Source organism: Canis aureus, chromosome 19 (assembly GCF_053574225.1).
Source record: "Canis aureus isolate CA01 chromosome 19, VMU_Caureus_v.1.0, whole genome shotgun sequence".
Classification (NCBI taxonomy): Eukaryota; Metazoa; Chordata; class Mammalia; order Carnivora; family Canidae; genus Canis; species Canis aureus.
In genome coordinates this window covers 28,455,242-28,479,291 of record NC_135629.1, presented here as the reverse complement: position 1 = coordinate 28,479,291, position 24,050 = coordinate 28,455,242, and the positions used below count along the sequence as shown (strand labels likewise).

The following is a 24,050-nucleotide window of genomic DNA, read 5'->3' as shown; positions in this document are numbered from 1 at the left end:
AGACAACTTTTTCTTTTCTTTTTTTTTTTTTTTGAGACTTTTTCTTTGTCAATGTTGTTTCTGCTGAAAATGACCGCTAAATAATGAAACAGTAGAAGAAAACTTATCAACAAAATGTTTAACAGCCATACTGCTCAAGTATTACAGAGACCTAGAAAGCAATGTATATTGATTTATTTTGCATCTTGTGATTAGCTCTTACACCATTGATTGTGAATATGAGGATCAGGAAACCTCTCCCCAGATAAGCACATATCACCAACACTTTGTATACAATTTCACAAGTTCACAGCCCTCACAAAGTCTGTTCATGAACTCCATTTTCAAAGGTGGTTAACAATTTCCAGATTGACTCATTTTTTTCACGCATATCCTAGAAATGCTACTTTCTCACAATCTTTAACTTATTTTATAAGCAAGCCAGTCTCACCAGTTAAAAACTACTTAGAATACTAATGAACACAAACACAAACATATCTGGCTTGAAAACATTTTATTAAACATTTCTGGGTATTGCTTCCTCTTTTAAGAATAAAAAAGACATTTCAATACAAACAAATCTTTTTTTTTTAAAGAATTTTTAAAAAATTTATTCATGAGAGACACACACACACACAGAGAGCGAAAGAGAGAGAGAGAGGCAGAGACACAGGCAGGGGAGAAGCAGGCTCCATGCAGGGAGCCCGACTTGGGACTCGATCCCGGGTCTCCAGGGTCACGCCCTGGGCTGAAGGCGGCACTAAACTGCTGAGCAACCCGGGCTTCCCCAATACAAACAAATCTATACTGAAGTTTTTCTCTTTTGTGTAAAGAAATATGAATGAACTGTGCATTAATATTTGATAGGAAAGTAGTTTACTGCCAAAACTTTAAGTATCTCAAGAACACAACAAATTCTAAACACACTAGGCGCATGCTGTTACTTCCACATTCTTGGGAATGGTCAACGATTAGCTTGTCTATGGCTTAGGATCTGTTTCTATGCTGGCTTCTTGAGCTTCTTCTACCTCTGAGAGCTTTTCATCATCTGCAATTGAGAAGAACCATGAAACTTCAGTCAAATTTGCTTAAATTATATGTTTAATGAATACATGACAACATTTTTATCCTTTATTAGGTGATATATTTGAAACAAAAATGGCAAAATGGCAGCCTATGACTGTCATCAGCTCACACAGTGTTTGGTTTTAAAAATGCTGTTTTGGTTGCTGGTGTTCATTAGCTAACTCAAAATGTAAAATCTATGTGATAGGATACATTAAAAAAAATCTAGGTTTTAGGTTTTTCTTAAAAACAATAAAAAAAAAAAATAAAGAGGTCATGTAACATAGAAATTTCCAGTTGGAGGGCAGCCCCGGTGGCACAGCGGTTTGGCACCGCCTGCAGTCTGGGGTGTGATCCTGGAGACTCAGGATCGAGTCCCACATCGGGCTCCCTGCATGGAGCCTGCTTCTCCCTCTGTCTGTGTCTCTGCCTCTCTCTTTCTGTGTCAATAAATAAATAAAATCTTAAAAAAAATTCCAGTTGGAGACAGTCAATACAAGGAGCAGGTCTCCAGTTCCCCAAAGCACCTTCCATTCACTGACTATGCAAATGAGCTTATGCACTAATTACTTCACTCACTCACCACTGCCTGCCTGGGTCCTGAATTGTTACTTCATAGCAATAAACTATAATAACCAAGAAGAGTTCCAAATCTATCATCCTTGACTTTCTAAATGTGAACCACTGTATGTGTATTTTAACTCAAAGGTGGTTAACAGAAAGCTGAATAGCATGAATACTTTCTAACATCATCCAGCTATATACTTCTGTTCTGAAACTGAAGGTGTACACTCTCAATAAGACGTATATTTTAAAAGGCACGGCCCTGGATCACCTAAAAGTCTAAAACGTCCCATTTGTAAAGGGGAAGGACAGGAAACCTGCATGGTCATCAGTCCCTGCCTATGATCAAATCCTGTCAGGTAGAAATAGCAACCAATCCCTGGCCTGGATGGGTAGCAATTTCCTTGGTCATTATAAATATTCATACTGTGACTATTTCTACTTACTTTCTAGTGTTTGCTGAAGTTCGTGGATGGTACTAAGTAGAACGTGAAACTGTTTCCGTCTCAATTCCAGCTGTATTAATGAGAAAAAATTAATACACATTGATCTATACACATATACATGTTACAGAGACTAATATATGTGTGCAAATACCTTATCTTCAACACTTTCTTTAATATGTGAAAGATGCTCTAGTTCTTTTCCCAAGGACTCTAGTTCCCTGAAAATAATAAAACAGTATTATAGTTTGCTAATTGGGGGAACAGAATTCAAAATTAATATCTAACTTTTTAGTTACTAAGTAGTATTTTAAAAATTTTAAAAAAGGACAAGAAATGGGACTGCCTGGGTGGCTCAGTGGTTGAGCGCCTCCCTTTGGCCCAGGGTGTGATCCTGAAGTCCCAGGATCAAGTCCCGCATTGGGCTCCCTGCAGGGAGCCTGCTTCTCTTTCTGCCTGTGTCTGTGCCTCTCTCTCTCTGTGTCTCTCATGAATAAATAAATAAAAAATCTTAAAAAAAAAAAAAGGATAAGAAATTATTATACCCCATTATGATGAAACTTTTAAAGATTTTATTTATTTATTTATTTATTCATTTATTCATTCATTCATTCATTCATTCATGAGAGATGCAGAGAGAAAGAGGCAGAGACATAGGCAGAGAGAGAAGCAGGCTCCCTGCAGGGAGCCCGATGCGGGACTTGATCCCAGGACTCTAGGATCATGCCCTGGGCGGAAGGCAGGCACTCAACTGCTGAGTCACCCAGGCGTCCCCATGATGAAACTTTCAAGCTAGGGATGATCTCTTCTTAAATTCTAAGTATGCACTTTTTTTTTATTAAATCAAATTTCCTGATAATTTTTAAAACATAGAAAAACACAGATAATAGATTATCACACCCCAAGAATTGGTAACTTTTAACATTTTATCATACTTTATGACAAAAAATGTCTGTCTTCTTTCTTTTTTCTCCCTTGGTAAAAGAAATAAAACGTTGCAGATTAACTTGAAATCTTCTTAGAACCTTATTAGCTGTCCTCTATACCAGACCTTTTCTCCTCCTCTGCTCCCTACTCACGCAATTACTATATCATTCAATCCTTTATTTATATATATATATATATAATTTTTTTTTTTTTTTATTCATGAGAACACAGAGAGAGGCAGAGACATAGGCAGAGGGAGAAGTAGGCTCCCGGTGAAGAGCCCAATGTGGGACTTGATCCCAGGACTTCGGGATCATGCCCTGAGCTGAAGGCAGATGCTCAACCACTGAGCCACCCAAGTGTCCCCCAATCCTTTTCCATACATATATTTGTTTCTCTAAATAATATATGGTATCAGTATATAATGGTGGGTAGCTTTTATAAATGGTTATTATTCTGCATGTGTTACAGAGACTTAGGAGTAACTTAAAATTCATTACATCTTCTGTTTTTCTTTTCACTGATTATGTTTTTGAGATCTGAGTTTAAAAAGTATGTATCTAAAAAAAATAGTTTGTATCTAGTTTGCTCTTTTAAATTGCTCATTTAGGGACACCTGGGTGGTTCAGTGGTTGAGCATCTGCCTTTGGCTCAGGTCATGATCCCAGAGTCCTGGGATCAACTCCTGCATCAGGCTCCTAACGGGGAACCTGCTTCTCCCTCTGCCTATGTCTCTGCTTCTCTCTCTGTGTCTTTCATGAATAAATAAATAAAATCTTAAAAAAAAATAGTCATTTAGTATTCTATTATATAACCATACCACATTCTATTTATCTATTTTTGTTTGATATATATTATATGCATTTAATTTAGAATATAGACAGTAAGATCAGAGGAAGGAAAAAATTCAATCAAGCGGTAATAGAATATGTAATTTGGAAGATCTGAACCCCTCCTTCTGAAACAAATTATGTACTTCTGTAAAAATGGAATACACAGACTAATATGTAAATATTTATATATAAAGATAGTTCCTTTCAAAGTAAACTCTAAACTTACCTTAATGTCTCATGCCTGTCTGGATGGTGCTGGATCACTTTTGCTAAAGCATCATATTCTGAAAGATATAAAAATATTTAACAAATTAAGGTTTCTTTGAACATGGATATGAAAAAAATGGACACCTGCACCCCAATGTTTATAGCAGCAATGTCTACAATAGCGAAACTGTGGAAGGAGCCTCGGTGTCCATCGAAAGATGAATGGATAAAGAAGCTGTGGTCTGTGTATACAATGGAATATTACTCAGCCAATAGAAATGACAAATACCCACCATTTGCTTTGACATGGATGGAACTGGAGGGTGTTATGCTGAGTGAAGTCAATCGGAGAAGGACAAACATTATATGGTCTCATTCATTTGGGGAATATAAAAAATAGTGAAAGGGATTAAAGGGGAAAGGAGAGAAAATGAGTGGGAAATATCAGTGAGGGTCACGGAACACGAGAGACTCCTAACTCTGGGAAAGGAACAAGGGGTAGTGGAAAGGGAGGTGGGCGGGGGGATGGAGTGACTGGTGACGGGCACTTGACAGGATGAGCACTGGGTATTTATGCTATATGTTGGCAAATCAACACCAATAAAAAATATACAAAAAAAAGCTAAATGTCAAAAAATATGGAAAACTATATCATGATTACTGGTTTTGGAAATAAAATGCAGAATGACTATAAAAAAAAACAAAAAACCCAAAACACTGAGGGATGGAAAGAGTACTGCCAATATCACTTGGTTCAACTCTAACTAAAATGGTGCATGATTTCAAAACTGTTCCAAACAAGGACTTTTGCTCCCACTCTATTTTTCCATTGACTTATCCTTGGGCAGGATATAAGAGGCCAGCATAGTATAAGTGAATTTAGGCTATTTATTGATCATTAAGTGCACCGATTCTAAAGAGGATCTTACTCACTATTTGCCCGATCTGCAGGGTAAATATATCCTACCATTCATTTCAGATCTTAGCAATGGCAAATTATACTTCTCATTCTCATTCTAAAGGTAAAGATTTCAGCAACTTAGAAACGATTTAAAATTCAGAAATGATAAAATTCCTTCTTTCTTTTCCATTGAGACTTCCAAGTTTCCCTGTTATTTCCTGTTAACCTTGACCTGATGAATGGCAGCATTCATTTAAAAGCCTCAACTAATCGAGAAAAACACTGTGAAACCTTTTCAAATGATTTTAGATTGATAATAATTACCAAATAAGTTGGTAAATCCTGCTGTAAATTGGCCACCAAACTTGACCACTTGTATTTTAGAACAAGTTCAAAACCAAACTTTTTATTTTTTTATTTTTTATTTTATTTTTTTAAGATTTTATTTATTTATTCATGAGAGACACAGAGAGAGAGAGAGAGAGGCAGAGACACAGGCAGAGGGAGAAGCAGGCTCCATGCCGGGAGCCCAACGCGGGACTCGATCCGGGAACTCCAGGATCGCGCCCTGAGCCAAAGGCAGGCGCGCCAAACCGCTGAGCCACCCAGGGAACCCAAAACCAAACTTTTAAAAATAAGGAACCAAAGATCTTAATTGGCTCATTAAAAAGTAAAATTTATTGTTTTGGAAATCAGCATATTAATTCAATAAAAGTGTGATTAAAAAAAATTTTTTTTAGATTACAAAATAATACATGATCAGTGCAGGAAAAAAGACCAGATGGTCTTTTTAACCCATAAAAACCCACAGCTCCAAAATAATCTTTAACATTTTCCATTTCCTTCTAGTTTTTCATATATAGGTCACAATTGTGATTATGTATTATTATTATTTTTTTGTATTATATTTCTTTCCATTTACATTCTAGGAGGAGCAATGTCCTGGCCATTAAAATTATTTTGAAATAGTTTTTATGGACTGCAAGGAGGACATTACCCTAATTAAAAAACAAAAGAGATCAGGACAAAGCTAAATTTTAACCTTTCTCTTATTAGATATTTAGGCAGCTTGCAACTGTTCATTTGTTTTGTACTTAATAAAAACTCACTGAGCTTAAATTCTTTTCTTTTTTCTGGAAAGTAACTCCATGAAACAAACAAATAACAAACATCTAATTTACTTGTGTGAATTGCCTTTGCTGATTAGCCATACCATGACTTAGGCAAAGGGGTCTGAAGATAGTTAAAAAAAAAAAAAAAAAGAATATTTAAGAAATATTTGGATAATTAGTACAATCCAGAAAAAAAAAAAAAAAAACAGTTTTTCAGCATAGCCTTCCTCATCCATTTTAAATAATAATACAGTTTTAAAGAATAAGTTTAGCTTCTAATTCTTTTTAATAATGCAGGTTGATTCTTGAAGATTTTACCACACAACATTAAAAACTGCATGAAAATAGTACTCAATAATAAAGTATTTGCACACTAAATCCCACAAAACCCTTACCTTGGCGATTTTTTCGTATTCGCTTTGCTTGAAGAATTTGCTTTTTGCACTCAGCAATTTTTTCATGTGCTCCAGCAATGCTACATTCTATACGAAAAGGTTCTTTTAAAAATAGTTGTAACAACATGTATAATCTTCATCCATTTTCAATTTTAAAATGTGTTAAATTCCATTGCTAATAAAATAGATGCTGGTATTTAAAAAACAGCTATAACCCAAAGTACTGTAATCATACCAGACTACAGTTTTGTAGCTAACGTTTACAATGTTCTTTCTATTAATATTGTCATTGTTACTATTTTACCACTAACCAAAGAAAAATGTTAGCAGATGTTGTCTCCTTTAGACCATAAAAATTAAAATTACATGGAAACATTAATTTACATTTCTTTACCTATTTCTTTGTAAATTTTTTCATAATTTTCCATTTCTCTGAGATTCATATCATATACCAGCAAAGTTTTGCCCATTGAAAATTCACATTGGGACAGTGTGCTCAGCATACGTTGGTACTGGCTGTATCTAATGAAAAAGAGAAACAGAATGAAGATTTTTTGTGAAATACCAAAGTTGAACCATTCTAGTACAGGCAAAGATTTACCAATTAAATCCTATCAAGTTCTGAATCATTTGCTTTATTTAAAATAAGTTAGAATATCTTTTCATTTATGTTTAATTTTTCCTAATGTGGTGTACTTGAATTTATAAACTGCTTTAATTACAAGTGCAAAGATAGGCCTGCTGTTCTTACCAATATAAGTTTAAAATACTTTTTAAAAATTTTTAAAATTTATTTTTAATTTTTTATTTTATTTATTTATTTTTTTTTTAAATTTTTATTTATTTATGATAGTCACAGAGAGAGAGAGAGGCAGAGACACAGGCAGAGGGAGAAGCAGGCTCCATGCACCGGGAGCCCGACGTGGGATTCGGTCCCGGGTCTCCAGGACCGCGCCCTGGGCCAAAGGCAGGCGCTAAACCGCTGCGCCACCCAGGGATCCCTATTTTTAACTTTTTAAAGGGAGAAGCAGACTCCCCCCAGGGAACCCAACATGGGACTCGATCCTAGGACTCCAGGATCACGACCTGAGCCAAAGGCAGATGCTCAACCGCTGAGCCACCCAGGTGTCCCACTTTTTAAAATCTTTTAATCAAGATAATTTCTTATTCTCACATTTTTTTCACTCTTTATAATGATTTATGTGAAAAGCTAATTCAAGTGAGGGAAATTTTTCTAAGGCAAAAAGAGTTATTAAATATATATAAAATCTTGCAACATTTTATTAGCTTATTAAAAAAAGAGAAAATTGAGGCACCTGGCTGGCTCAGTTGGTATTGCAGGCAACTCTTGATCTCAGAGTTGTGAGTTCAAGCCCCACATTGAGCCTAGAGCTTACTTAAGAAAAAAAAAAAAAAAAAAAAAACCTGAAAAGAGAAAATTTCATTTAGATATTTTATTTAACTAAATGTTTCTCTGCTAAAAGTGACCAGCTTAATGAGCCAGAATTTAATGCTTGTTTCTTACCACTACACTTTCTGCACATTAATAAACATAAAGCAGGCCTCTGAAGAGAAATAAAGGCTAGAAAAATCTATACTTGGATGAACCCAGAGTTGCCTCCACTGGACATTGAAGGTGAGTGAAAATCTGAAATATTGACAGGCCCGTCTATTGGTTTAAACTCTCATCAGGACATTGGTATAGAAACAACAGTGAGATGAAATACCCCTCTTCCTGGGACCCGGAGTTGCACCATTTAATGAAACTTTTCACTAGCAGATTGATTCTTCGATCATCTCCGGCACCATCTCCATCAATTAAGAGACGCTTCCGTATGACTTCGTCTGGAGGGAAGAACAATGTGAATTAAAATGATGGTCTGGCTCTTGTTAACTTTCAGGGACAAATAACCAATATCACAACTTATTCATTTATCTAAAAGAAAACCACTAAGATGCAAATATACTTCATGCCACTACACTGTTCACTTAAGATGGTTAAGATGGCAAATTTTAGGTTATGTAGGTTTTATTACAATTTATGTATATGTTTTTATGTCACTATAAAGACAGTTATTGAGTGTCTATTGTGTGCCAGGCAGTGTACTAGGGATCAGGGTTATCACCTGTGCTCACAGAACTGGAAATCTTCTGCTGGGGTGCTGAGTAGAAATAGTTTTCAGGTAACATCAAGGAAGTAAGACTATGGTTCTTGGAGAACTTTTGGAAAAACCTGTTCACACAGAAGGAAGGCTGAACTGTTCCTGTCTCTGACTAGTGTGAGGTAGTGGTAAAAGGCACAGAAAGAAAACATGTGAAAGAGGTAGTGGCAGATTGGGTGAAAATAACGAGAGATGGGTCAGAGAAATGGGAATGGATTTGTAGGAAAAAAAGAGTAATTTAGTTATTACATCTGTGATGTTTCTTTCCCCATGAAGACTTTTTTTTTTTTTTTTAAACATGTTTGTCTCACTTTGCTCCAAGGGAAAGAAAAAGAAAATGAAATCAAAGGGCATATAATAACAATGAGTAATAAGTGGAGCTCCAATCTGCCTGTCTGGCAGCCCTGAGCTAGTGTTCTTGCTGGACAAAATAATGCTGGATCATGACAAGAGAAAGGGCATATTGAAACCCAAGAAAACATAATTTTTAAAAAAGATTTATTTATTTACGTTAGAGAGAGAGAGAGAGAGAGCTAGAGCATGCCGGGAAAGGGGCAGGAGAGAATCCCCAAGCCAACTCCTCCACTAAGCAGCTAGCTCACATGACTTGAACCAAAACCAAGAGTTGGAGGCTTAACCAACTGAGCCACCTAGGTACCCCAAACATAATTTTCATCTATCAGTTTGGCAAAGATCAAAATACCCAATAAAAAGCATTCACAAGGATACTGAGAGAAACAGCACTTACACTGATGAGATGTAAACTGGTATGCTCTTTGTGGGGCAAATGGGCTATAACAAACAATATTTAAAAGGCACATATCTTTTTTTTGACCCCAGAGCTCCAATTCTAGGAATTCGTCCCATAGATAACATGTGTACCCAACCACAAAGATAAATGTAAAGGGATGTTCTTAGTGCTGTTTGTAGTAGGAAGACTGCAAACCTAAACATGTACCAATAAGAGACTGGTTAAGTTATGAAAACTTCATATAATGTAATATTATGCAGCCAATAGTGTAGATGTATACACTGCTGCCAAAAAATCTCCTTTGGTACATGAAGTGAAATGAAAACAAAACAGGTGCAGAGAAGCACACAGTTTGCTGCCATTTGTATAGAAAAGGAGGAGGCTTTGTGTATGTACGTGGATGCACATGTGCACATCACACATGTATGTGTGTACTCAGAATATCTTTGGAAGGAACACAAAAAACTGGTGATAGTGGTTTCTTCTGGTGAGAGGGACTACAGAGAGGATGAGAAAAAATTTAATTTTCTGTATCGTTTCACCAAATTGTGTTTGCTTTTCACCACGTGCATGCATTATTTTTTTTTAAATGAATTTTAAAGTGTGAATAATTCCTGGAGAGCCTGCATGATGAATCAACAGCAAAATCTTTCAACAATAGTTCCTGTGCGTAGGCAGAAGTATTTTTGAGTGCAGGTGCAGTGGAGATAAACTTTTGGAAGGCAGGTGGCTGCAGTTTTAAAATCTGTTCTGTGACATCAGATAAACATTTTTAGAATTGGGTTTTGTTCTCAGAGTCATGGCTTTGACAGGCAGCTCAAGTTATCGATTCATCAGGTATTTTAATTTTACACTTTTAAAATACAAACTAATACTTTCAGTTTTTGACCACCAACAATGTTATTTGAGGAGCCTGAGACAAAACAGATCTCAAAGAGATTAAAATGCAGAAAATGAATTTTTTTTTATTACACATATGCTTTAACTTTGCTAAAAGTAAATCTCCAGCAGGTGAGCAGTCTGATGTTTGACACTGTTCAATTCCTTTCTTTTGTTCAATTTCTCGTTTTCTTATCTTTGCTCTCCCATACCCCACCCCTGAACAAACCCCATCTTCCTCCCAGATACCTGGGCATCCTACTTTATTGAGGACCAGGGATAATAGGGAACAGCAACATTGGAGAATAAATACCCTAAGGGGGAAACTACTACCACTGCTGGTTTTTCAAGAGCTTTTTAAGTTTTGGTGACTAACTAAAAATGTTTCAAGCACATTTTGCGATCATTCCAGCTGCGTATTCAAGATCTGTGTACTTTGGGAATCCCTGGGTGGCTCAGCGGTTTAGCGCCTGCCTTCGGCCCAGGGTGTGATCCTGGAGTCCCGGGATCGAGTCCCACGTCAAGCTCCCTGCATGGAGCCTGCTTCTCCCTCTGCCTGTGTCTCTGCCTCTCTGTCTCTCATGAGTAAATAAATAAAGTATTTAAAAAAAGATCTGTGTACTTTTATATATGCAATATCCCAATTATAAAAGTTTTTGAAAAGTGTTTAGAACACTGTACAGGCCAAATAACCTTGGGGAAAAGGTTCATGAGGACCAGTCCTGTGTCTTATTCATTCTGTTTCTTCTCCAACCTTTCACATGGGTCTTTACACTTCTGGTGGTCAATAAATAATTTTAAATTAGACTTGTGGTGCCTGCCTGGGACTATTTGCCCTCCACAGAGCTTTCTCTCTCTCTCTCTCTTTCTTTCTTTTTCCAAAGACTTTATTTATTTATTCATGAGAGACACAGAGAGAGAGAAGCAGGCTCCATGCAAGGGGCCCGACATGGGACTTGATCCCAGGTCTCCAGGATCACACCCTGGGCTGAAGGCAGTGCTAAACCACTGAGCCACCTGGGCTGCCCAGAGCTTTGTTTCAATAAAACACTAACAAGGACCAGCAGGCAACTATCTTATTTTCAGGTCCGAAGCAGAGATTTCTCTTCGTGTACAAAAGACATGAATACTTGATCCATGAGCACATGTGTCCATAGGGTACTGGAGTGGTTCTGAGGATGTGAGATAAAGACCTGAACTCTTTCGCTCTGGGTAGAGAAATAACATGTATATGAACACACATGCAGAGGAGGCTAGCATTGTTGAGTGAGTGATGCAGAAATGCACCAAAAGAGATTAGGAGGACAGCAACTTTTGGCTTGGGGGAATCAGGGCAAGTGCAATTTGGGCGCTCATTTCATACTTAAAAATCATCAATCAATGGGGTGCCTGGGTGGCTCGTTGGTTAAGCATCTGACTCCTGGTTTTCTGCTCAGGTCCTGATCTCAGGGTCATGTGATTGAACCCTATGTTGGACTCTGCACAGAGTCTGCTTGTCCCTTTCCTTCTGCTCCCCCTCTCCTCACGTTTTTTTCCCCCTCTCTCTCTCAAATAAATAAAAATAGAATAAATAACATCTTTACAAAAATCATCAATCAAGAAATCTAAAAAGTATTTTAATAACATCTACCTAAACTTCAAAGAACATATACCCTTTGGCCCAACAATTCTAGATAAGCTTGCCCGTATGCAATATGACTATGTCCATGAACCAGGAACTATATAAATTTTGGTACAAGAATATCATGGAATACTATGAAGCCATAAAGAAAAAACAAAGAGTGAGGAAATGTTTATGTGCTTATACAGAGAGATCACTTAAGATAACTTGATAAAAGAGCAAGGTGAAGAACAGTATGTATAGCATGTTTCCTTTCACACATGGATTTTAAATGAGGGGGGAAATGAGAATATATGCTTATATTCATACAAATACCCTGAAATGAGATACAAGAAATAAAAGGGGTTATCAAGGGAGAGGGTCAGTGTAAGTGGAATAGAGAACAGGCTGGGAGATGGGGACATATCTTTTTGTATTATTTGACTTTTGAACCATATGAGCACTCACAATCTGTTAGCTGTTGTTTATAAAAGAAAGTTATGATTATGATGATGGTATCACAGGTGTCTGCATATGTGCAGATGTATCAAATTGTACATATTAAATATGTAGTTCTTTGTATAAAATTATCCCTCATAAAGCTATTTAAAGGGGGGGGGGCACCTGGCTGGCTCAGTCGGTAGAGCATGCAACTCTTGATCTTGGGGTTGTCAGTTAGAGCCCCACACTGGGTATAGAGATTATTTAAAAAAATAAAATCTTTGGGGAACCTGGGTTGCAGTCAGTCGAGCCTCCAAATCTTGATTTTGGCTCAGGTTGTGATCGCAGGGCCTGAGTGGGGCTCTGTGCTCAACATGGAAGACTCTCCCTCTGCCCCTCCCCCTGCAAATAAATAAATCTTAAAAATATATTTAAATAAATAAATATTTAATAAGAGGAAAAACATTAAAAAGCAAGCTAAAGTTCCTTCCCTGTCCCTATCCCAGGCAGGGAGAAGAAAGCTGTGAGCTCTAGTAGAGGTGGAAAATGAAAGTTTGGATGTGGAACATGTGAACATTAGAACATTAAAAAGGTTGGACAGATCTTGGGACCTAAGGACAAAAAGACAGAGGTCAGAAAGTGGGAGATGCACTAGTGAATGCCATACTAGTGGACTTGGACCTTGCCGGTAGGCAGCTAAGAGTTGCTTAAGATTTAGGAGCAGGATTTTCTAGGAGGATTAAGCTGATGGCAATGTACAAAATGGACTGCAGCTGGGAAAAGCCTAAAGGCAGGGAATCTATTAGAAGGCTTCCAAAGCACATGCAGTAGGAGCTAAAATGGCATGAAAGTAAGAAATTAGAATCACAAGTCCTGGGGCAGGTTAGGATGAACAGAGACTAGGTTAGGAAAAGGCAGGGGCTGATGCCAAGGTGCCATGTGTAGGAATGTGGTAGGTCCAATTCTGGTAGCACCAGAGATTCCCTGTCTCAAGTCCTTCTCCCAATTCAGCCCTATCCCTCTTCCCTCCAAGGGCATTTCTTTCTTCATAGCCAAACCCCTGGGCCAAGGTCAAAAAGTGGGGCCAACGTTCTGGTTAGTCCATATAGGCTTTACTTTGTGTGTGTGTTTTGATGGGGGGGGGGGTGGAACACCAAATTTCACTTCATCTGTAAAATGGGAATAACATATTTACTATGAAGGAATGCTGTGAAACTTTCTGGGAATGAAACTATACAAAGGAGCACAAGGCCTTTTTGATGGGAAAGCAAAACAAAACAAAAACAGCTATCCGTATATTTATGTTAAATTTAATCCACAACTTGTATCATCCTGAAAACGTTAAAAAAATGAGTGAACACCGTGAAAGGTATATTTAAAGATATATAGATACATCTGTATAACCGTGTAGATCTATATTATGTACTTTGGTATTCAGAGTTTTGCCTACGTAAGATTTCTCCCAAACTTGATTCCGTCTCAAGCTTCATATTGTAAAGCCATAGTATCATGTTGTAAGTAACACAGTATAGAGAGTTGTTGCCTAAATGATTCTCTGGTAATAAAAAACTCTGAAATAACCAGATAAAATACAGAGCACTGCTCCAGCAGGAACAAAGTTAAAACAAAAGGTAAAGATGGCAGTTTGAAAACAGACTATCCTTTTTATTTTTTAAAATATTTTATTTATTTATTCATGAGAAACAGAGAGAGAGAGAGAGAGAGAGAGAGGCAGAGAGAGAAGCAGGCTCCTTGCAGGAAACCGGACGTGGGACTCGATCCCAGGTCCCCAGGATCACACCCTGGGCTGAAGGCGGCGCTAAACCACTGAGCCACCAGGGCTGCCCAGCCTAACCTTTTTAAAAGTAAAGAACGACTGCTGATGGTTCCTAATGCAGATGACATGAGCTTTATCATTTTTAATGGTACCTCACCAATTAGCAGTAGACCAAACACACCTAAAACATATGACTCCATAAATCATCATCTTTCTTTAAGCTCTCTATAAGCAACTTAAATACTAATATTATTAATTCTGGCAGGCCTTGGCCCACCCTACAAAAACAGTAAGCATGGCTTAGAAACTCTTTTAATGATGTTATCAATATTATTCCTTAGTCATCATGATTGCTTTCTTTACTGACTATGAGGATCAGTGCCATCTGGAAAAGCTTTTAACCCCAAATGCCTAACATCTGCCCCAAGAATACTGCTTTTCCACCTGATTTTAGGCTTGTAGGAAGAATTCCTACTGGATTCAGTTAGAGTTGTACTGTAATTATACCCATCAAATGTCTGCCTGCTATTCAGAATCAATTTAAAATCAGTTATGAAACATGTATGCTCATTAAGCAAACATTTGCTCATTAATTTGGGATACATTTTAGATCTTTGTCTTATATGCTGACCTATACCTAGAAAAAATATGTGATTACTAAGGCACTAAATGAGCCTCAAAAAGTCCTTTCAAGGAGTTAGATTTTTAATACCCCACTTTCCATAAACAGAGAGGCAGGAAGAAATGACTGCTTTACAGTCACTAGACCAACTCTCCTTCTCCAAGCCTCTGGTCTCAGATGACACTGCCATTTTAGCTGTGTTCTCATTTTATCACGGAAAGGACAATCTCTCATAAACCTCGACTAACATTCCTTTCAAAACCCATCATTGTTATTCCCTCACAGGAGCTATTAAGACCTTGATTACAAAACAAGTTTTCAGAACATCTTGGAGGAAATATTCAAAAGAGGAAAAAGGAAAACAATTTGGAAGATAATGGTAGGCCAACTTTCAAAACTTCCTTTTTAAGGGATAGGTCAAAGCTTGACAACCAGTAGCAAGAACTTCAAGGTTAATGTAACCTCCTGCTCGGGCTAAGCTATCCTCAAACCGGCCTCCCGAAACTGCAAGACCTCACAGCATAGCAATCTCACCTGCGTTTAGGAAAGAGCAATCCTGTGACCTACCAGTGAAGATTAGCATTTCCTTTCTAAAAGCAGTTTAGCAAATAATTCTGTTAGCATGGAAATGCACCATTTTTTTTTTTCTTGGTGTTCCTAAACACTATAGATCCAAACTGAAAAGTATGGGAAGGGACAACAAATTATTTAACACTTTGAGACAGGATGAATTTGAAACAGTTGGCTACTAAGAGCAACGTAGCACTATGCATCAAAAATAAAAGTACAAAAAAAAACATAAAAAAATAAAAAGTACATATATTCTTTAACCTGTCTTCTAGAAATTACTCCCACAGGTATGTGAAGACATCTATACAAATATCTCCATTGGAATACTACTTGTAAGAGTAAAAAACTGGACATAACTAAATGTTTAGTGGAGAATTAATTTTTCTTAAAGATATGAGAGAAAGAGAGAGAGCATTCCTTCACGACGGGGGTGTGGGCGGGGATGGGGTGGGGAGGGAGAAGCTGTCTCCCTGCTGAGCAGGGAGCCTGATATGGTTTTTTTTTTTTTTTTTTTTTTAAGATTTTCTTTATTCATGACAGACACACAGAGAGAGAGACAGAGACACAGGCAGAGGGAGAACCAGGCTCCATGTAGGGAGCCCGACGTGGGACTCGATTCCCGGCCTCCAGGATCACACCCCAGGCCGAAGGCGGCGGCACTAAACCGCTGGGCCACCAGGGCTGCCCCTGATATGGGTCTTGATCCCAGGACGCTAAGAGCATGACCTGAGCTGAAGACGGACGCTTAACTGACTGAGCTACCCAGGTAACCTGAGAATTTTAAAAAATATAATAGGACACTACACATTTATACAAAAGAATGAGGTATAAAGAGCTCTAAGATATAATGATTACAGAAGTATAACACATAGAAGAGTGTGTAAATGTTTGCATAAAATTTTAAAGTATATATAAATAGTGGCCAACCAACTAATATATACATAATGCTTGCAATATGCTAAGTGTCTAAGTGTTTTTTTACATATAAACACACTTAATCTGTGCAACAGCCCTATAGATATTGTTACCCCTATTTTAGCTGTGAAGGAACTGAAAGTTAGTTACTCAAATTAAATGTCCCTGGAAGTAAGGAGTAGAGCTGAGACTCAAACTAACAAGCTTGGCACCAGAGAAGGTGTTTTTCACCCTTTACAGGCACTTAAAAATCATTCTGAAAAGGTACACTGAAGACCAGTTTATAGTGATTACTTCTGAAGAAGGATTAGCCATAGAAGGTGAAGAGGGGAGGGTTTTCACTTGTCACTTGGTGCGTCTTCTCTTGAATTGTCTGACACACATTACTTTTCTTTTAAAAAAACACCAATACTGGTTATCTGGAGAGTGAGCTTATCGGTCATTCTTAGTTATTTTTCTCCGTTTCTTCTACATTGTAAGCTCTATTCTATGTTCTTTAATAAATCTATGATGTGTTAGGAAAAAAAACTGGCTTGACTTATGACAAGAGGAGAGACTAGGGCCATGTAAAAACAGTGTGCATGCAGATTCCTTTTAGATTTATCATTAAATCACCACTGCTCATGGGTTATTAAGCTGAATTACTTATGGCTCATTGCTTTAGATTACTTATGGTAAAATAACACGTAGCCCCTCCTTTCAAGAAGCTTAAAATCACTAAAACAATTTTGAAGGCCAACAATATTAAGTCACAAAACGGCAGTGGAAAGAACAGTAAATAATATGGTTTGCTTTCTCCATGTAAATATTGATCTCTCATGAAATACTTAAGGCTAGTCTAAATACATGGTAATGTCCAAGTCAATTACTTAAGCAAAAATTAAATACATTTTTTTAAAAAAAGAAAAATAGTGTTCAGGTCCTTCTGTTTTTCTCTAGACTTACTTAAATGTTTAGAGTGTGGAGCTAATAAAGTCAAGGTTGAAACTCCAATCTTGCTTTGAGAAACCATTTATCTTGGCTAAAGAAACATTACTTAATAGTTGCCCTGCATCAGTAACCCCTGTGCTGGGATCACAGCCAACAGAACCAAGTGGTCAAATCCATTGGCACTAGTGAAAAAAAGAAAAAGCCAAACAAACTCCGTGACCACAAATGTCCAATTAACATTGGATCAGCAATGGAAATAGGAGTAACAGCAGCAGCAGGCACTTACACAGCATTTATACACTCCTATTTGAGGACCATACATCTTATTTGTTCCTTTCACTCTGAAGAGTGTCCTAGTTTGGACAAGAGATTAAATAGTCAATTCTGAAGTGCTTTACCTATATCATCACACCTCACCCTTGAAGAAACCCTAGAAAGTATGTATTATTATCTTCCTTTTGCAGATGAGAAGGTCAGCTCTGCCGTAGGGCAAGATACACAATCACGTTATTAGAAAGCCATAGTCCAGTTCCATTATTCTGTCACATTGTTCAAAGGCATGTTAAAAACAATTATCTCAAGTTCTAACAAGCATATATTCAAGCCTTATACTTTCTAATCAAAAACTCAAAACATATATACAATAGAATATTACTCAGCTATACAAAAGGAAATCTTGTCATTTGTAAAACTATGGATGGACTCTGCGGGTATTATACTAAATGAAACGAGTCAGAGAAAAACAAATACCATATGATTTCACTTATAAGTGGTATTGAAAAAACAAATGAACAATCCAAAAAAACCAAAACAAAAACAGGTGTTTTTAGAGGGACAGGGTTTTTGGAGGGTGGGCGAAATGAGGGAAGGTCAATTGTATGGTGATGGATGGTAATTAGACTTACCATGACAATCACTTCTGTAGTGCATACAGATATCAAACTATGTTATACACCTGAACCTAATGTTATATACTAATTTTACTTCAATTAAAAAAAAATACTGTCAAAACCAACAAGCTGTATTCAATGGAATGTACAGTCATACTCTGCTCCCAGCTACCTCCTTCTCATCTCCCATCTGTGCTCTGGCACACTGATGTATGTACATAGTGTTCTTGGTACTGCAAAAGGTGCTTCTGAGTGGCTGGGTCAGTTTAGCATCTGACTCTTGATTTCGGCTCAGGTCGATCTCAAGGTCATGAGATTAAGCCTTGTGGTGGCTGGAGTTGGGTGTGGAGCCTGCTTAAGATTCTCTCTCTCTCTCTCAAAAAAAAAAATGCTTCTGAAATGGTTTTTATCAGGGTCTAACACCGTTTAACACCTTTTAAATTGGGATGCCTGGGTGGCTCAGTGGCTGAGTGTCTGCCTTTGGTTTAGGTCGTGATCCCCGGAGCCCCAAGATCGAGTGCCACATTGGACTCCCTGCATAGAGCCTGCTTCTCCCTCTGCCTGTGTTTCTGCCTCTCTCTCTCATGAATAAATAATTTTAAAAAACCTTTAAATTAACACATACAAAATACAAACTGTAAACATAGTTTAACAGTGACAACATAATGCTGGGGTGGCAACTGGGAGGAGAGAGAATGGCTTTGCCAAGAACTAGCTATGTGACAGTAAGTCACTCACTTCCCAGGACCTTTTATTTTTCCACCTATAAGATGGCAGTGTTGGTGAGAATATCTACAGTTCAGGATCCATAGATGACAATATCATGTCTCTCTCTCCCTCCCTCTGAGGTGGGCAGTTCCTCAAATTAACCAAAGTGTCTTTGTACAGGGTGCAGGGAATAAAGAACTTCTCCAAAAGTCCTAGTCCGATTAGACAGGCAAACTGGTAGGCAAGGATTACGAGGGGACAGCATCCTGCCAGGTACCTCAAACTTGAAATAGGACATCAGCTGTCCTTTTAGCTCGAGACAGGTAGTGGTACTCCTTCAAGAACTTTGCAGGATGACTGAGCTATTCAGTAACTCCTGTCTTTGCTGCCATCATCCTAATCCAAACCCACCTTGACTCTCAAAACACTTCTCACTGGCCTCCCAGCTTCCATTCTTACCTTCCTAAAACCCATTCCCTATACAGCAACCTAGAATGATCAAAAAGAAGTATGGGATTACTAATTTTTCTGCTTAAAAGCCTCCAATCATAGCTAAGTACCCACAGAAGACAATCAAACCTCCTTTCCATGGCTTAGGTGGCTCTGGGCAAGCTCCTGTTTACGTCTCCTTTGGTATCACACTCATCCTGACCCACCAGGATACCACCCCTTATCTTATTCCTTATCTTCTCTACAGGGCAGAGCTTATTTTTGCCTCAGGCCCTTGCACTAGTTGTAACCTGTCCAGAATCCTTTCCTGGACTCTTCGCAGGGTTGATGCCTTCAGGCCTTACTCTAAAGGTCACTTTTCAGAAAGGTCATCATACTTGACTGTTGGCAGCCCTCTTCCATTGTGGTCTTTCATATTCCATCCAGTTTGTTCTTGGAATTTAGGTAATTTCAGAGCTTAATTAGGTTCTTTATCAGAAATTAACTATTATTTGATTGCATGCTATTGCTTCTGTCCTCCAAGCAGAAGCCGGGTCTTCCTCGGTAGTTTATTGCTGTAGACAGCACCTCGAATTGGACCCAGAAGGTATGCAATACATTGTTGATCAATCATACCCACTACTCGCTTCTGCTTTTCTTTTCTTTTTTTTTTTATTTATTTGTTCATGAGAGACACACAGAGAGAGGCAGAGACAGAGGGAAAAGCAGGCTCCTTGCAGGGAGCCTGATGCGGAACTAGATCCCAGGACTCCAGGATCACGCCCTGAGCCAAAGGTAGATGCTCAACCACTGAGCCACCCAGGCATCCCACTTCTGCTTATTTACCAAAATCCCAGTTGATGAAAACCATGTTTACAGAGGATTGCCTGCACAAGTTACAAAGTTACACTTTGTCCATTCTTCTATGACCTAAGTATTCTTAAAACCAATTAGCAAAAAAACCTTGTTCTGAAATAAGGCAGAGCAACAGAAGTGTTCAGTTAAACCACCTGAGCTATTGGCTTTCGGATGCTCTTCTTGAGCCTTCTTTGACCTAGCCAGGGATGTGCCAAGAAACAGCCCTATGATCATCAAGAGGTTAAGGATACGACACTAGCTTTTTTTTTTTTTTTTTTTTAAGATTTTATTTATTTATTCATGATAGTCACAGAGGAGAGAGAGAGAGAGGCAGAGACACAGGCAGAGGGAGAAGCAGGCTCCATGCACCGGGAGCCCGACGTGGGATTCGATCCCGGGTCTCCAGGATCGCGCCCTGGGCCAAAGGCAGGCGCCAAACCGCTGCGCCACCCAGGGATCCCGACACTAGCTTTTCTTTATGCGTACCTATATATCAACTTTAACTTCAGTGTTTAAATCAGAAAGTGGGGACACCTGCATGGAGCCTGCTTCTCTCTCTGCCTATGTCTCTGCCTCTCTCTCTCATGAATAAATAAATAAAATCTTAAAAAAAAAAATCAGAAAGTGTTTGTCCTGTGTATCTAATGTTGCCTTTTCTCATGTACACAAGATCACAAGTGGACCATGTCCTGCCTGTTGGTACGAATTAGTACAAGAGTTACTTCTGGCTGTCTTAATGCACCAGATTTAACCCACTGCATTTTCAGGATTACCCTACTTATAACTTCCTCTTGTCTTCCCTCCTCTCAATGCTCTTTTTGCCCTATTTCCTCATGGATTATTTTTTGTTTTCACATTATGGTGAGCTGCCTTAAATATTGTCTAGAATATGTCGTTTAAATGGATTAAGTATTAAGGGCTACAACAGCAATATATATAAAATAACATGGTTAACAGGTGAAAGGCTAACTTGTTCTAGAAAAGGGAAGAGATGAATATTTGAAGTGGGCCTTGAAGAACAAATGGCAGTTACCAGGCAGAAAAGGGCAATCAATCTGTGCAAATACAGAGATGAAAAAAGCACAGTCATCAAAGGAAAATGAAGGAAAGAGAAATAGACCAATTCTTACATTGAATGGTATTTGTTGGGACGCCTGGGTGACTCAGCAGTTAAGTGCCTGCCTTCGGCTCTGGTCATGATCCTGGGGTCTCGGGATCGAGTCCCACATCGGGCTCCCTGCATGGAGCCTGCCTGTCCCTCTGCCTATGTCTCTGCCTCTCTCTGTGTCTCATAAATAAAATCTTAAAAATAATAGTGTTTGTTGAACGTTACTGTATGTTGGACTCAGCGCAAACCACTACAACTTTTATTGCATTTAAACCTTTAAAAAACCCTGAGGTAGATTTTTTTTTTTTAAAGGTTTTATTTTTTTATTTGACAGAGAGAGAGTGTGCACAAGCGGGCAGAGTGAGAAGAGAGAAGCAGGCTCCTCACTGAGCAAGAAGCCCATGTGGGGCTTGGTCCCAGGACCCTGGGATCATGACCCAAGCTGAAGGCAGACCCTTAACCGACTGAGCCACCTAGGTGCCCCAGATTTTGTTCTTATCCCCATTTATAAAGAATGAAACTGAGACTCAAAGAGGTTAATTAACCTATACAAGGTCAGACAGCTTATAAGGGGGAGAGTGGGGTCTCCTGTGGCCTCTAAGGATGTGTGTGTGTGTGTGTGTGTGTGTGTGTGTGAGGGCATTTGACTGAAGTTAATACAGTTACTAGAACTCATTTCCCATTTCCTGTGTTGACCCTACCTTAATGAATACATAGAGAGGTAGCACAATCACACAGTCACTAGACAGAAGCCTGGACTAACCACCAGCCCTTCCCCTCACATCCATTCCCATCATCTCTTACTAGGACTAGTGCAGCAGTAGCTGAGCAACCAGATGCACCATAGTGACGAACATGAACTCTGGAGCCAGACTGCCTGGTTTTGAGCTCAGGCTCTATACTTTATTCATTGCAAGAACTCGGGCAGGTTGCTTAACCTCCTTGCATCCTTGCATCTGTAAAATGGAGTTAACAATTAGAACACTCCTTGACACATGATGAGCATAAATGTTAGAACTTAACTCTTCTCTTCCCTTACTTTCATTCTTCACCTAGTGGAGCGTAGCGGGGTTCTTTTTTTTTTTTTTTTCTTTAAATGCAATTCTGACCACACCACACCAATGTTAAAAACTGTTTCCCGGGCAGCCCCGGTGGCGCCTTCAGCCCGGGGCGTGATCCTGGAGACCTGGGATCCAGTCCCGTGACGGGCTCTCTGCATGGGGCCTGCTTCTCCCTCTGCCTGTGTCTCTGCCTCTTTGTGTGTGTCTATGAATAAAAAAACAAAAACAAAAACAAAACAAAACAAAAAAACAAAAACCCCGTTTCCTGTTGCCTCAGAAATCTCTGGCTATAACTTCTTAATTTCTAGCCAATATTCATCATCTTTGAGTTCTTTCAACACTTTGGGGCCTTTGCACAAGTGGTTCCCCACCTGGAACACCGGTCCAACTACAACTATTCATTCTTTAAAAATGAGATTAAAAGTAACTGTCTTAGGGAAGCTGATCTTTGAGGACGGATAAGCAAGCTTTGTGACATAGGCCTACAGTTCCAACCTTGTACTTCCCCCCTGCAGTAACATTTGCCACCCTTGAAACTGATTATCCAAGGTGTCTTTCCACCAGACTGGAATCTGGGGGGGGGGGGGGGGGGGGAGGGGGGATGGGGGGGGTAGGTCTTGCCTATTGTTACTGGACCCTGATCCCAAGCAAGGCCTAGCCTAGATAGGACAAATAAAACCGGAATGAGGCAAAGTTGAAATTTCCCACGAAGGTCCTGGACCTTTACGAGCCTCGCACTTCACTACCTCTTACCATGAATTTAGGCCCGCTACTCCACTTCCCACGGCGGGCTCCTTAAACTTAAAGTGGAGATCCTGCCTGCTGTCCCCCAACTATTCAGAAGCATCTACCCTTCCCGGCCACTGGCTCCTCAGATAAACACGGCGCCCCCGACGTGCCCTTCCCAGGTGTTAAAGAACTTCCTTCCTCCTCCGCTGGAACCTTCGTAGGCGCTCGCTCCAGGTGCCCACCGTGCCCGCCCCGCCCCGCCCCGCGCCCTAGTCTACTTCCGACCTCGGTCCCTGGGTCTCCGCCCTCCCTCTCCACAAACCCAGTCTCCGTCCTCCGATTCCCGCCCGCGAACCAGCGTCCCCCCCACAGATACACGCACCGACAAGCCTCCGGCCTCCTCTCCCCCAGGCCGGGCACACTCACTCCCTGATGGTCTCCCAATGCGCGGTCCACGGCGGTCCTCGCGGGGCGCGGCCCCTCCCCCCGCTCCCCCCCCCCCCGAGGCTGTCGCGATCCGCGGCGCGGTCTGGGGCTGCTGCCCCTCCCGACAGGGCAGAAGGCTCCTCCCGGGTCCCCCTCCGAACGCGGGCACCGCTACGGCTCGGGCCGTGGCGCCCCCCCACAGCCCTCTCACCGCCGGCCGCGCAGGCCCCGCAGGCCCCGCAGGCCCCCGCTTCCTCCCCTTCGCCACTCCGCCGACCCCGTGTGCCCGCCGACCGCCCGGGCCCCTTCCCGGGACCGCCCGCCCGCCCGCGGCTCCCGGGCCCCACGCGCGCCCCCGGCACAGCCTCCCCGCGCCCCGAGCAGCGGCCCGGGCGCACGCGGGCCCGGGGGGGCGGACAGGGGAGCCGTCCCCGCGCCCCGAGCCCCGCGCGGCCTCCGAGCACCAGGCCGGGCGCCCGCGGCCCCGAGGGGGGAGCCGGGGTCCGGGGCGGCCCGCGGGGCTGGGGGAGCGGCGGGGCAGGCCTCACCGTCAGTCACGGCTCCCATGGCGTGCGCGGCGGCGGCGGCGGCGGCGCAGGCTGAGGCGGCGGTTGGCGGCGGCGGAGGTCAAACTCCCACAATGCAGCCGGGTAAACAGCCATGGAGGAGGAGGCGGCGGCGCCCGCGGCCGCCCGCTCGGCCCGCTCCGCCCGCTCCGCAGCCTGAGCCGCCGCCGCCGCCGCCGCCGCCGCGGGACCCGCGCTCCCG

At 40.6% G+C, this 24,050-nt stretch overlaps 1 protein-coding gene across 3 annotated transcripts; it reads right to left on the bottom strand.

Moving 5' to 3' along the window:
• Positions 1–476: 476 nt before the first annotated feature.
• THOC7 (THO complex subunit 7) lies at positions 477–23,992 on the bottom strand. 3 transcript variants are annotated; one of them, XM_077858226.1, is made up of 8 exons: positions 23,831–23,992; positions 8,154–8,271; positions 6,821–6,948; positions 6,427–6,528; positions 4,038–4,095; positions 2,206–2,272; positions 2,055–2,124; positions 477–1,027 (listed from the first exon to the last, which is right to left on the bottom strand). In XM_077858226.1, exons 1-8 carry the CDS (start codon positions 23,847–23,849, stop codon positions 960–962), a joined length of 630 nt encoding a protein of 209 aa, XP_077714352.1. In that variant the 5' UTR covers positions 23,850–23,992; the 3' UTR covers positions 477–959. The 3 variants fall into 3 exon arrangements, with proteins under 3 accessions (XP_077714352.1, XP_077714353.1, XP_077714354.1); XM_077858227.1 differs by having other exon boundaries at positions 6,427–6,513; positions 23,831–23,991; XM_077858228.1 differs by lacking the exon at positions 6,427–6,528.
• Between the last annotated feature and the right edge of the window lie 58 nt (positions 23,993–24,050).

What these genes read in the sequence shown, in the direction of transcription:
- THOC7 (XM_077858226.1), bottom strand. An exon ending in AATACGAAAAAATCGCCAAG is followed by an intron (nt 4,096 to 6,426) that starts GTAAGGGTTTTG and finishes TATATCTTTCAG; the next exon opens with AATATGATGCTTTAGCAAAA. An exon ending in ACTTCAGCAAACACTAGAAA is followed by an intron (nt 1,028 to 2,054) that starts GTAAGTAGAAAT and finishes TCTCAATTGCAG; the next exon opens with ATGATGAAAAGCTCTCAGAG.